General features: G+C 39.0%; 1 protein-coding gene across 4 annotated transcripts in view; it reads left to right on the forward strand.

Annotated features, from left to right (window-relative positions):
- RASGEF1A (RasGEF domain family member 1A) overlaps window positions 1-9,915 on the forward strand; it is a 159,110-nt gene extending 149,195 nt beyond the window's left edge. For all 4 annotated transcript variants that reach the window (XM_035330092.1, XM_035330090.1, XM_035330091.1 and 1 more), the window contains 9 exons: window positions 484-705; window positions 1,005-1,079; window positions 1,295-1,387; window positions 3,008-3,110; window positions 3,402-3,481; window positions 4,132-4,323; window positions 5,803-5,926; window positions 6,170-6,242; window positions 7,261-9,915. In XM_035330092.1, the coding sequence (XP_035185983.1) occupies window positions 484-705; window positions 1,005-1,079; window positions 1,295-1,387; window positions 3,008-3,110; window positions 3,402-3,481; window positions 4,132-4,323; window positions 5,803-5,926; window positions 6,170-6,242; window positions 7,261-7,285 (987 nt within the window). In that variant the 3' untranslated portion in view covers window positions 7,286-9,915. The remainder of the gene's footprint in view (window positions 1-483; window positions 706-1,004; window positions 1,080-1,294; window positions 1,388-3,007; window positions 3,111-3,401; window positions 3,482-4,131; window positions 4,324-5,802; window positions 5,927-6,169; window positions 6,243-7,260) is intronic.
- The last annotated feature ends 2,905 nt before the right edge of the window (window positions 9,916-12,820 follow it).

A 12,820-nucleotide genomic window follows, 5' to 3' on the forward strand; every position in this document is an offset into this window, starting at 1 on the left:
AGATGGTTGCGTGCAGTGATTATTCAAAGCCACGCTATGGTATTCTACGGGTATGTTCCTGGATACAATGTGCATTTCTGGATTCTGTTGGGCTATGCGGACTTACTTGGTCATCAGAGGGTCTGCTCTGAATGAGAAAGCTTTTGTCACTTGGTACACGGAGGATCCAAGAAGGCCTGTACAAGTAGCTCTGCCACCTTTCACTAAACTCGCTTTTAAACTGTTTACCCAAAGGCCTTTGAAATGGGGTACCAGTCAACAACTGCTGCAAGGAACAGACCAGCAAGGCAGTGAAACACAGCTGGGAAGCCAGGCAGGCACAACATGGTTATGTGGTTGTGTAGGCTGTTCAATTGTCACAGGATGCCCAGCCCAGATAAGATGAAAGATAATGGATTTATTTATCCCAGTCAGAAATTGTTTGCTGATGTGTCTGCAAGAATTAAAGGTTTTTTGCAATCATTGTTTCTGCCTTTTGCTTAGGAAAATGGCACAGTGAAAAAGATCATTAGCCAGATGACACAGAATCTCCTGATGGCCCTCTCCGCACGGAGCCAGTACCAGGAAATCAGAGAGAAATTCCGGCAACCTGTTACTGACAAGGGCACCATCCTCAAAAACAAGCCGCAGTCAACTCAAAAGGACATCCTGAGCGTGTGCTGTGACCCTCTGATCTTGGCACAGCAGCTAACCCATATTGAACTGGTGAGACATCAATTTGTGTGAATTATTTCATTTTCCTTTACTAAATATTGATATACTCATCAATATGAATTTGCTATAGGCTTCACTGAAAGCCTCCAGTGTTCTAATCCAAAAATACGAAGTGATGAACAAAAACAATAAGGTACACTCTGTAGAAATGCTGCATACTTATCAGTAAAGAAAGCTGAAGGAGATGCAAATTACCGTAACGATCTCACAGCTTTGGATTTACTGATGGATTTTAAACTGATCTCCCTGTCTGCCTGTACAGTGACAATCTCTCATCTCTCTGAACACAGGAAAGGGTGAGCAACATTTACCCAGAGGATCTGATGCAGATTGTCAGCCACATGGACTCCCTAGATAATCACAAGGTACAGAAAGGGGTACAGAGGGAAAAAGAAGCAGTAATTAGGATTTGAGTATACTCTGTGCAGAAAAGGCTGCCACTTTCTGATCTTTGTGAGGCTCGTGCCTTAAGAAATATCCAGTAAGATTTCAATCAAGACATGAATGGAAATTTATCCTTTGGTGTGTTCTCTTCATCGTAATAAAGGATAGGATTAATATGTGGCCTTTTCTCTTGCAGTGCCGAGGCGATGTTACCAAAACCTACAATTTGGAGGCCTATGACAACTGGTTCAATTGTCTCAGCATGCTGGTGGCTACAGAGATTTGCAGGGTGGGTACTAGTAAAAGATAATATAGAAAAATAATCCCGTCCTTAAGGACAAATGGCAGGCAGTGGTCTAACAGATTTAAACGTGAGCAGTCCAATTGAAGATAATTGCATTATTCAAGCATTAAATTATTTGCGTGCTTATGTGATTAAGAGTTCACAGCTACGTTTGGCTTTGCATGTATTCTCTAGTTTTGTGTAGCTTCCATAGTAACATTAGTCATGTCATTAAATGGAAGTTGTGTGGCATATCAGCTGGGAGTTGTTTTTGTCTTAAATACATCCATAAAGTGTTAAGGTACTCACTATTGAAGCACGGAATTACTGATAAACTGCTATCCTTCCACTGTACTTAGAGATCATTACCACAGCCATACGTACAGTTTTGTTGTAGAAGAAAAAAATGAGGAATAAACTTTTTCTTTAAAAGTATAGAAGGAGAAAGGTTAAAAACAAAAAAAGGAGAATAGCCTTAGTAGAGGCTAAAAGTAACTTCTGTCATACAACTAGCAATGAAATGGAAGATACTGCCCCAGAAACCCTTCTTGCACATGTAAACTGTCTTTTGAGATTGCTAGTAATAGCTACCAATTCTATCAAATAGTATATTTCCTCTTTATTCCTACACATTTGGCAACCCCATGGTGGAAACCCAGATGCCCACAGCAGCTTCATGTTGTCTCCTTTACCAACCGTAGCATCTTAAGATTTCTTGCTCTCACAGAACTTATTGCAAAACATACTAAATCCTCTTCTAGAACTGGCTGATATAACTAATACATTAAAACAACCAAGCAAAAGGTTTTAGCATACTGAGGGCTAAGCTAACTCGTTGACTACCAAGCCATTTTCTTCTGAGAGATCCCTGGTGAAGTAGTCTGCAGTCACCACTCAGAACCCATTTTGTATAAGCCAGACAAAACTTCTAGATGCAAAACATGGGAATGAATGACTAATCTAGGCAAAAATAAATAAAACTGATAGATTTTTGAAACAAAGTTTGGAGACAATGCTAAATATTAGTTTTGCTTCCCCAATTATAAAAGAAAATCTGCAAAGCAGATGTCCACTATCACTGCTAGATCCCTCACGTTTGCATGGATGAGGATAATGTATATTCATGTATACCTACCTGCTTTCAACACGTCATTTAAGAGTGTGCAGAGCATAATGTGAAAAATCAGGACATGGCAATTTCTCTTTCCTTACATCCAGGTTACATGCCCTGCTCTCAAGTCCCTCCACTACTTCCCCCCTTCTCCTTAGCTTCCCCCCCCAATATTTTTCTGATAGCCGCTTCATGTTTTCTCCCTTTTCCAGTAACAGGAAGTTGCTTGAAAATGTCTGACTTGATCATACAAGTTCCCTAAGACAATGAACTTCATGTATAAACAAGAAGTTACACTCCCCCACAACTGGGCAGATAATTGGTAGCAGCCCCAAATACTACTTTTTTGTTAAAAAACAGATCTTAACAAAGTATGCTCAGGCCTTCATCATTGGATTGCTTAACTGGATAACATCTTGAAATGTCCCTTCAATCATCTTATAATAATGCCTTTAACTGAACATCCTATTCAAAATTCAGGCCACCCCTTCCTTCCTAACAATTTATTTTTTCAGGTTGTCAAGAAAAAGCAGCGTACAAGAATGGTGGAATTCTTCATTGATGTGGCAAGAGAGTGCTTCAATATCGGAAATTTCAACTCAATGATGGCTATTATCTGTGAGTATTCTCAACACAGATGACAAAAGGCACTTAATTTCACAACCTGACCGGCAAGACTGTGCTCATACTTGCCTTCAGTTGGCTGACCACATCAGCGCTTCTACAACAGCAGCATGTTCCAGTGACAGATTAATGTGTGGGTGGGCAGCATTAGCTACCACTTGTGGCTGTCAAGCTCAACTGCCTTCCAAAGCGTAAGCGTGGTGCTGACATACAAGCACAGAGTTGCATTAGCCCTGTATTTTTTCAGCTCAGTTGTTTCTGTTTTGGTCTCCTCTCTCCATTTAGCTGGCATGAACTTGAGCCCTGTGGCACGGCTAAAGAAAACTTGGTCAAAGGTCAAAACAGCCAAATTTGATGTTTTAGAGGTATGTATAAAGTTCAGACTTTATTTAGAAATCCATCAAATAGTAATTCCACAGCAGATGTTGGGAAGAATCAAAGTCAGAGATCACAGACACCTCTGCCAGTGGTCACCAGTAATATAAACATTAAGCACAGCATTTCCCAGATTCCAAAATGCCTTCTTGCCTGAGAATAATAGCTAATGCAGTTTTTGTGTAGGTTGTTTCTTCATTCCATATCTTTTTTCCAATTTAACGTCACAGTACTTTTCACCCTTCGTGCAAGTAAATGCCTTTTTACGAATCGTAAAACTGATTGGAGTACTCCATCTAGTGGCGAAGGGAATCAAAACAACACTTAACTGAAATCAAAGGCTGGCGATAGCAAGTTGGAATTGTTTTTCTTCCCCCAATAGTCATTTGTTACTTCCTTTCAACCTCCCATTAGCCATTGAAAGAAAGCGTAGATGTAAAGCCAGTGCAGAACCCTCCTTTCAAGCAAGATAGGAATTAGATAAACTGAATCAACCTGATTAGTATACAGTACTCTACCCTGACAGCTTAGAACGGTGCCCAGATATTGAATATACTATATACTCTCTGGTAAGATCAGTGTTTTTTGTGTATTGTAGTAGTGTGTATTACATGATTGCCTTCCTCCCCCATAAAAACAGCACCACATGGATCCTTCCAGCAACTTTTGTAATTACCGCACAGCCCTGCAAGGAGCAGCACAGCGATCTCAGACTGCCAACAGCAATCGAGAGAAAATAGTCATCCCAGTTTTCAATCTGTTCATTAAAGATATCTACTTTCTGCACAAAATACATACGAACCGCTTACCCAATGGACAGATAAACTTCAAGGTAGGACTTCAGTTTGTTGGAACTGTAATGCTAGTTAAACATTGCACGTTACAAACATTTGCCACTTTTAAACTTTAACTTGTTATATTGCTGAGTCCCTTAGATTCTTCAGCATTGCTGCAATCTAGACAAAGTGATATCATTATCTAGGGGAAGCAATTTTAATGTCTCAATACCACACCTCTGTGAAAGACCATGCTTGCAATTGCCACGTATGTGTTATATATCCAGCAGATCCACGCACTACTGCACATACACAAGAGAGTCCATAAAACTGCTGGAGTGTAACTGCCTTCAGTTAAAAGATTACTTTAAAAGTGTACTGAAATAGAGATTAATTAGGACGTTTTACTTGAAATAGGACAAAGACTGCAAACCATAAAATGTACATAAGCAGAACTGGGAATAATAACATTAATTTGTAGTGAAAACTGATGCGTGAAAGGATGGAGAAGAAAATAAGAATTTCCAAAGCCATAACCCATGCTTTAAAGTTACTTGAGTAAAAAATGGAATAGTCTTATATTAGCCCACTGGAAAGGGAAATCTCTTCAAGGAAGGTTGTACGCATGCAAACTTGAAAATTTAGTTAAGAACCTGAAATCAAGTACTACAATTTTCATATACCAGCAGTGATGGCAGACAGATTTATTACTCCTCAGCCCTGCTCCTGTCTTATGTTCAAAAGGGACTGGGGGAAGTACGGGTGTATGGGGGAGAAAGTAAGCCCTTCTGTGGCAGCAAGCCATTCTATCTGAGCAAACTGTAATAGGTAAACTTCACCCTAAATCTTCAGGGTTGCCCTCATCTGGTTAACTAGCTACCAACACCACACACAACCAGCTAATGGTATTTAGCAGGTCTTACAGGGACTTCCTAATCCCTGAAGAAAAGCATGCTTGACTCATAGTAGGTGAACAAAAGGGAATTTGTGCCCTATTTTTTTATAAGCTGACATACATTTATGTTGTAAAGATGCAGTTATTCAAAGATTCCGTTATTCAGAGACATTTTAGAATTCAAAGCTAATTCTAAGGAGACAATATATGTTGCTACAGAGAAAAAAATGGCCAAAGAGTAATGATCTCGCCAAGTTTGTAAACATGAAAAGTTTTCACATCACCAAGCATACCTTATTTGCAGCAATAGATGGAAACATTCCGCCATCTGGAGATAAATGAAAGGGAATGGGGAAGGGGTAGCACCTACAACAGTATGTTCTCTGGTGTTGTGTGTCCAATTTGGAGGGGGGAAAAAAAGTCCAAAACTTTCAGAGCTGTATAAAAGTCACAGAAATTCCTTCTTTACACTGAGTTCTTGAATGTGAAGGGTGAAAAGATAACAATGAAGAAGATGGTATAAGGGATTCTCAGAGTAGAAGTACAAATGAGAACAAGACTGAGAGGCCCTGAAATTATACAGAATAACTAGTATTTGAAAGAAAAATAAGTGTAACATTATTTTTGTTACCTCATGCAGAAATTCTGGGAAATTTCAAGACAGATTCACGATTTCTTGACATGGAAGCAGGTCGAGTGTCCTTTTGAAAAGGACAAGAAGATCCAGAGTTATCTACTCACAGCACCCATTTACAGCGAAGAAGGTAAAACCCTTATTGAACATTACAGCGAGTTCTCCCAACTCAAAGTGCATGGACCATAGAGATGAAAAAGTAAACATGCAAAAAAAAAATTGATAAGCATGTATTACCACTTCATGTTGGCTCCTGATGAGAATAAACCTCATTAATTAAGGCTTAAGTTGCACCTGCTATATAGCAATTATGAGTATTATTTTTTTCAGTTACAGAACCCATTTATCTGATTGTCCTTATTGTATTTACTAGCTCTGTTTATTGCATCCTTTGAGAGCGAAGGTCCAGAAAACCACATGGAAAAAGACAGCTGGAAAACACTCAGGTATGAAGCTTCCTTAGCACATGGGGCTTTTGCAGACATACAGAGGCATGTGATTGCTTCGTAGGCACTTTTGTGCACTCAATTTGGTCTTATCTGAGCCCAGAGCACACGGAAACAAAGCTGTCAGCTTCTTCGCTCGTTTGCGAACCCAGCAAATACCACCATTTTGACCTAGGTGTAATTTTCTTTTCCTTCAAAATTCACATCTGAAAAAAACGCCGTAGGATTCACATACAGCTTTCCCAGCCAGTGCAGGCTACAGGATCACTGCCGATACACTACAATCCTGTAGCTGTTAGAGAAAATATGTTTGCTTTAGGCTATGAAATAGAGTTAGAGAGTTCACATTCGTAGCAGTTTTCAGACATGCTTTTCTCAGGGGGACAATTAAAGATACCAAGAAGGTGCTATCATTTATCATACTTATGTCCTTACAGATGTTATAAAAAGATGAAATTTCATACAAACACTCTTTTTAAAGGAGAAGTTCTCAACGACTCTTTTATAGTGGGAATCACCTATTCCACATACATCAGATCAGTTAATTCAGACGAGAGATTTAGACCTTTGCAAGTCATTACATATTTAGATCTGAGGTATCTATACCAGAAAAAGAATGAATGAAGAGTCCAGCATGTCCTGAGCTGCAGTCAAGCTGCATTGTGACTGTAGCATGAGGAGACAGCAATCCCAGTCTCCTAGGAAAGCCATGTGAACTTTTCACTTAAGACACCTATGCTCTCTATGTACCACGTGCTAAATTCAGGGCTGTTCTGCAAGCAATCGTTTGTTATTTGTCTAAGTGCATCCTAAAGGCTCGAAGGTTAAAGTGGTTACATTTTCATTTAAAGGCAGCATTATTGTTGGAATTTAGAGTTAGGCCAGCGTATAGCAGGTGAAAAGCCTGTCCTTTGAAGAAAGGCTTCCAGCTACTGTTGCAAGATAGTTTCATTGCCAACCTTTACCAAAACTATGAAAAATGTGGTTGTGATAGAAAATTTTTTATTACTTTTTCTAGGACAACTCTGCTTAATAGGGCCTGAGATTTTTGGATCTGATCTGCAGACTTGGAAGCACACAGAACGAATGTGTTTTTACATACTGAAAGACTTGGACTGAGCTAAGAAAGACCTCACTGGCTGAGGTCTGTTTTGTATATACAGTACCTTTTATGAAATAAAATGTGGTAAATATTTCACATGTCAACCTTAAGGCACTTAAGTGAAGGGTTTTGTTTTTTTATTTAAAAAAAAAAAAAAGAAAAAAGGGCAGGGCCCTGTTCTCAGAGATGAAGTGTATTGCGGGAGGTGGGATCCCTGGGGAGATCTATCAGCATCCAAATTTTTATTTTTTATTACTTCCGCCAAAATAAAACAGAATTAAAACACATCCCAGCTACAGCCAGTGTTCAGGTCACATACTCCACTGGACCAATAGCCTACAGAACACTCAAAATGTCTCTCTATCCCTTGTGGTTTCATTCAAATCAGCGAGACTGATCATACACGTGAGTGTTTGTAGGGCCAAGGCCTTAGACATCTGCAGTAAGCCTGTTCCTCTCCTACATCAGAAATAGTGCCTTACAAGGTACTGGTATTGTTTAGTGTACCTTCTATTACGCTGGATTGGAAGCAAAGAAAATAAAAATATGGATGTCTCAAAACCAGCTACAATGTACTTTTTAGATAAAATGGAGAATATGGCACATGAGGTAGAGTATACCTGCCTATAACATTGACGGTGCAGCAAACATATTTTTGTTACGTGACTTAAAGAGAAGGTGGGATAACTGCTGGGGGACGTGCGTTTGTGTGTGCGTATGTGTGTGCATGTGTGAAGATGCACACGTCTAAGTTTTAATACTTCTGGGAACTATCCTTTAAATTCTGGCTGTCAGAATAGTTTGTGTTTTCCTTTTTAAAATCAGGGATTTTTTTTAATTTTTTTTTCTTTAAGAGAAGGATGTCTAACCTAGATTATCTCTGCAAAACAGGTTCATTGTGTCTTTCTGCAAACAGTTCATGTAAAATAAAAAAATTGTACATGAATTAGGGAGAGGGAAGTATACTCAGATGTCCAATTTGAAACTAAGGCTGAAATTTCCAAAGAGTTCAACTCTACTGACTCGGGCATTTAAATCCCTTGGTTCCTTTGAAAATGCTAGCTTGGACTTCAAAACAATTAAAGCAAAGACCAACTTGCATCATAAAATTTTTCTTGTATTTTGCAAGCCATGATTAACAGTCTGGACCAGAACTGAATTTGAAATACATAGGAGAACAACATAAACTGATCAAGCCTTTGAACCCAGGTCAGAATCAGAGGTGATTCGTAAATACACAGATGCTCAGCATTTCTAACTTCTCCTTTAAACCTTGATTTTAGACCTAATTTAGCTACCCAAATGAGCATATGGGAAGGTTAAGATTCAAGCTATCCATTTCAGGAAAAAAAAAATAATACATTTCCGGATTTCCTTTCTCCCCTGACCACGAAGTTCAGAAAAAGAGAAAATAGGCTCAGATTTAAAACTATTTTATTTAATGAACTATTAGCCATGAATATTTACTGTCCTTTCCAGTAATTGTTCTCCTAAGGCACAAGGGCCAGATATTTGGAAAGATAATGACTTGAGCCAAACAGTTGTATCAGAGTTTTTCTTCCAAAGAAAGCCCTCTGAAGTCTGCAGTGGTTTCAGCCTCTCTTGTAGAACCTCGATGAGGACCTCTGCACAAGTTTCTTTAAAAACAGTCAACTTCAAGTAGACAATTTGTATCCTACTCTGCCCTGTGTTGAAGCGGGGACAAGCCTCGCTGGACTGAGCATCAGGTATATTCCAGTCCAGCAGACTCTTCTTGCTGAGTGCCTACAACCATGAGCAGCGCCACTGTTGCACGTAGCGTCAGCATTCACTTCACAGAAATTGCTTGCTGTGCTGGCCCTGTAGTACAGTGAAATATTAAAGAGCCTTCCCTCTCTCCCTGTTCTCCCTCCTGCTCCCTGACAAATACTTAAAATCAGAACAGTAAGTTGGGGTAAGGGAGAGAGATAATCAACGTTTTGCTATTCCCATAGCACTGAAAAGAGAACCAAAAGCGAGTTAGGCCATGGAAAAGGAGGAAGAAGTGGAATACTAACTGTTAGCAAGAACAGCCTAGAGAAGGAGAAGGGAGAATTCTTATGATCTGCTGCTATTTTTCCTGTGCTGAAGTACAGACCTTCAGCCCTGGACTAGAGTAAGAATATTTATACTGTATTATTACAGTGTTTTGCACTTTCAGAGATGTTCTAGCTAGTAACATTGTTGGACACTATAAAAGGGATTGTATATCAGCTTTGTTTATGTAACTGAGATTTAAAAGGGATGCTTAAAATTTAAGAAAAATATATATTTGAAATGCAATTTTAGAACACTTTCTGTAAATGTATTAAAAAAATGCTTTCACATGAATGTGCACTTCACTGGTCAATCAGTCCTAGTATATACTTGAAATCAATGCAGTATCCACATTGGTTCCTTTTTATTTTTCTTTCCTCAGTTTGATACATTCCTTAAATACTGTGTTTTGCTATTCTGAGCTGAAATGCTAAATATTAAGCTGTACCATAAAGCAGGATATTCCGTGTTTGACTGGATGTGCTTGCATTAATAAAAAAAGTTGCTTCAACCAGGCTTAACTTTTTCTATGGTTATTTTTTGCTTGCAAACCAACCAAACCACAAGCCAGTGGCTGAACGTAGTGAACCAACTATAGAAGACAAAGTTGCAATGAACCAAACGGTTCCTTAAGTTTAAATCCTGACTTAAAGCTGCGTTATAAAATATTTAAATATCTTCCAACAAAAGCTGAGCATGACACTAAGCCAACAACATGCTGCCAGTTCTGATGTGCTATCTCTGTGCTAGTATTATGGATTTGATGCAGCGCATCTGCTCCGGAATATTTCAGTACTTCAATGAATGCGGTTAACAAATCCACTGAACAAAAGCATTTTGTGTCCTAGGAGTTGGATTTTTTGTTTTGTTTTTTGTTTTTTCCTCTCCTATGCATTTACCTTTTAAAAGAGGAAAGCACAGAAACATTTGCTGCTGGCTGCAGCACGCTGTGGGGTTTCCTGTAGCAGGTTTCTGTTAACATTTCAACACTCCAGGACCTTTGGTTGCAACTGCTACCCTTTTTCATTGCCCTCATTTACAGAAGCAAAGCCACTTCTCCAAGGTCACACCGCAACTAGGTCAAGCACTGTGCTGTGAGGTAAATCCAGCCTTCCTAATGCATTGTCCCAGTCCTACACACACTATCTCCTTGATCCACGATATAAACAAACACGAAAAAAAACAAAAAATCCACGAAAACAAACAAACAAACAAAAGCTGAACCTTACAATTGTGGAAGCTCTGGAGATACCGTAAGCATTTTGATCAGTTTAAAACTCTCTGGGGACATTGCTTTGGTAACCAGATGTCCACAACAGACTCACGGAGTAGAACAGTACTACTTTCAGTCATCACGGGTCATTAGGAAAGATAATGATGCTTACCAGCATTAAGAGGATCAAGCAGACAAAAGTCTTTCTGATGGTCATGAGCATGAGTTCATGCTCATAATTAATATGCATATTACATCCTTGAAAACTCACTTCCAATTATGTCCCATCCAGTCATTAGGATAAATTACCTATTTACACAGGTGTAAGAGTAAACAATGAAATTGCTTTCCATCTGCTTTACTTCCAGAGTACAACCAAACTATGATAAGCAGCAACTCAATACCAACATGGTATTTTTAGTGGCATTAGCAGCAACTTCGTTTATTGAGTTAAAAGTTCCCAAGAAACAGCTTTATTTCAGCAAATAATTCTCAGGTAGCAAAATTCAGTTGACAAGAGATATTAGCACATCTTTGTTGAAGGGAAATCAATAATTCTTCTGAGGACATGTACAAACAAGTCTTTCCAGTCTGCAAAATATATCAGATTATCAGGGCAACCCCAACCTCCTAGCTAATTGAAAAAACCTGCAAACAGCACCATATGGGAGCAGATTTCTCTCAGAGCTTTCTCTCACAGCCATTAAATAAGACTGCACAGACAGTGAGATAATTCACCAAAAAAAATTTTGTTTTGATTCTTAAAATAAGTTTGCAGAAAGACTTCATCCTAAACCATTAGCACTACTGAGGAAGTTTCCAGATGAGTGAGCACGCAACTATTCACAAAAGCTGCTTTCTAGTTCTCCCTTCCATGCTCGTCCCTGGAAAAACAGGGCTAACTGTGCACACTGAGCTTTCAGCACACCTCCATCAGCCTCCAACAGAGGTGCCCTGATCCCACAGAGGCTACTATGCTGCTTCCCCAGAAGCCTCTTCTCTTTGCATTATGCTTACATGTGTGTGCCAAGGTGAGTGTGGAAGAGACAACATCTGGGAGTACATTCTGGAGTAGTTTGGCAGTGCCATTTAAAATGAGTCCATTTCTGAGACTTGGAATGCTGGAGGATTTGAATATTCCTAGGATTTCTAACCTTGAAACAACCTCTAATATCACCAGTTCTGTGGCTTCTTGACATCATATTCAGCTTTTGCGCAGAAAATGGATGAAGCTGGTTGTTGCAAAATAATTCGTGTTAGCGTATTTTTGTAATAAAATACTAAAAAGGGATCAAGTTCTACATCACACAGAGCATGTTGATGCAGTTTCAGATAACTATTCCACCTTCTATTCCTCAGATGTTAAAAGAAAACTCAAACCACCAGGAAACTCAACATTAGTTTAAAAATTCTAACCCAATAAATATACTGTTTCTGATTTACTAGGATACGCAACTTGAAGTATTAAGAATGCTTAAGGCTTCTAACAACTTTTATGTAAAGACACTTGTATGTAAAGTTCTGAACAACAACAACAAAAAAAGTGTTTGGTGAGACAAGTACACATTTACTTGGAACTATTAGTAGCACCTACCAGAAAATAAACAGGGCTGTTGACATGCAGAGAATACATGTAATGTGTTTGATGGAAGCCTTTTAACATTTACAACACTCAGAAAACTTCAGATATTGAAGTATTCATGTTCATCACCATTAAAGCTCAGTGCTGAAGAACTTGGCCCGCTTGGAAAAATCTCAAATTTTTTGAAGACATAAAATCCCAGCAAAATAATAAATCTACAAATCCAAATCTTTTTCCCCATGTACCTCTCGGAAATTTCACAGTATCCAAATATCCCAAGAAGAATTTCACAAAAAGTCAACAGCCAAAAAGTTACTTTCAAGAAAGTTAGAAAACAACCTCAACAAGAAATGGGGAAAACAAAACAAAAAAACTAACCCCAAACCCTCCAAATATTCACAGGCCACAACAAGATGCCCGCTGCCCCCAGTAACCGCCTGGCCCAGCACAGAGCCCATGATCAGAGTAGCCAAAGCTTTATCTGTCTCTAATACTGTTTCCAAAGCATACCTGAACACAAAGTAACTCCAAAGGCTCTACTTTTCATATTATTCATTTAATAGACAAAGTAACCCTTTCCCCAAGGCCTATAATGAAGACAGAGGAAAGCCACAGTCGAGCTTGCA

Source organism: Oxyura jamaicensis, chromosome 6, assembly GCF_011077185.1.
Source record: "Oxyura jamaicensis isolate SHBP4307 breed ruddy duck chromosome 6, BPBGC_Ojam_1.0, whole genome shotgun sequence".
NCBI classification, from domain to species: domain Eukaryota; kingdom Metazoa; phylum Chordata; class Aves; order Anseriformes; family Anatidae; genus Oxyura; species Oxyura jamaicensis.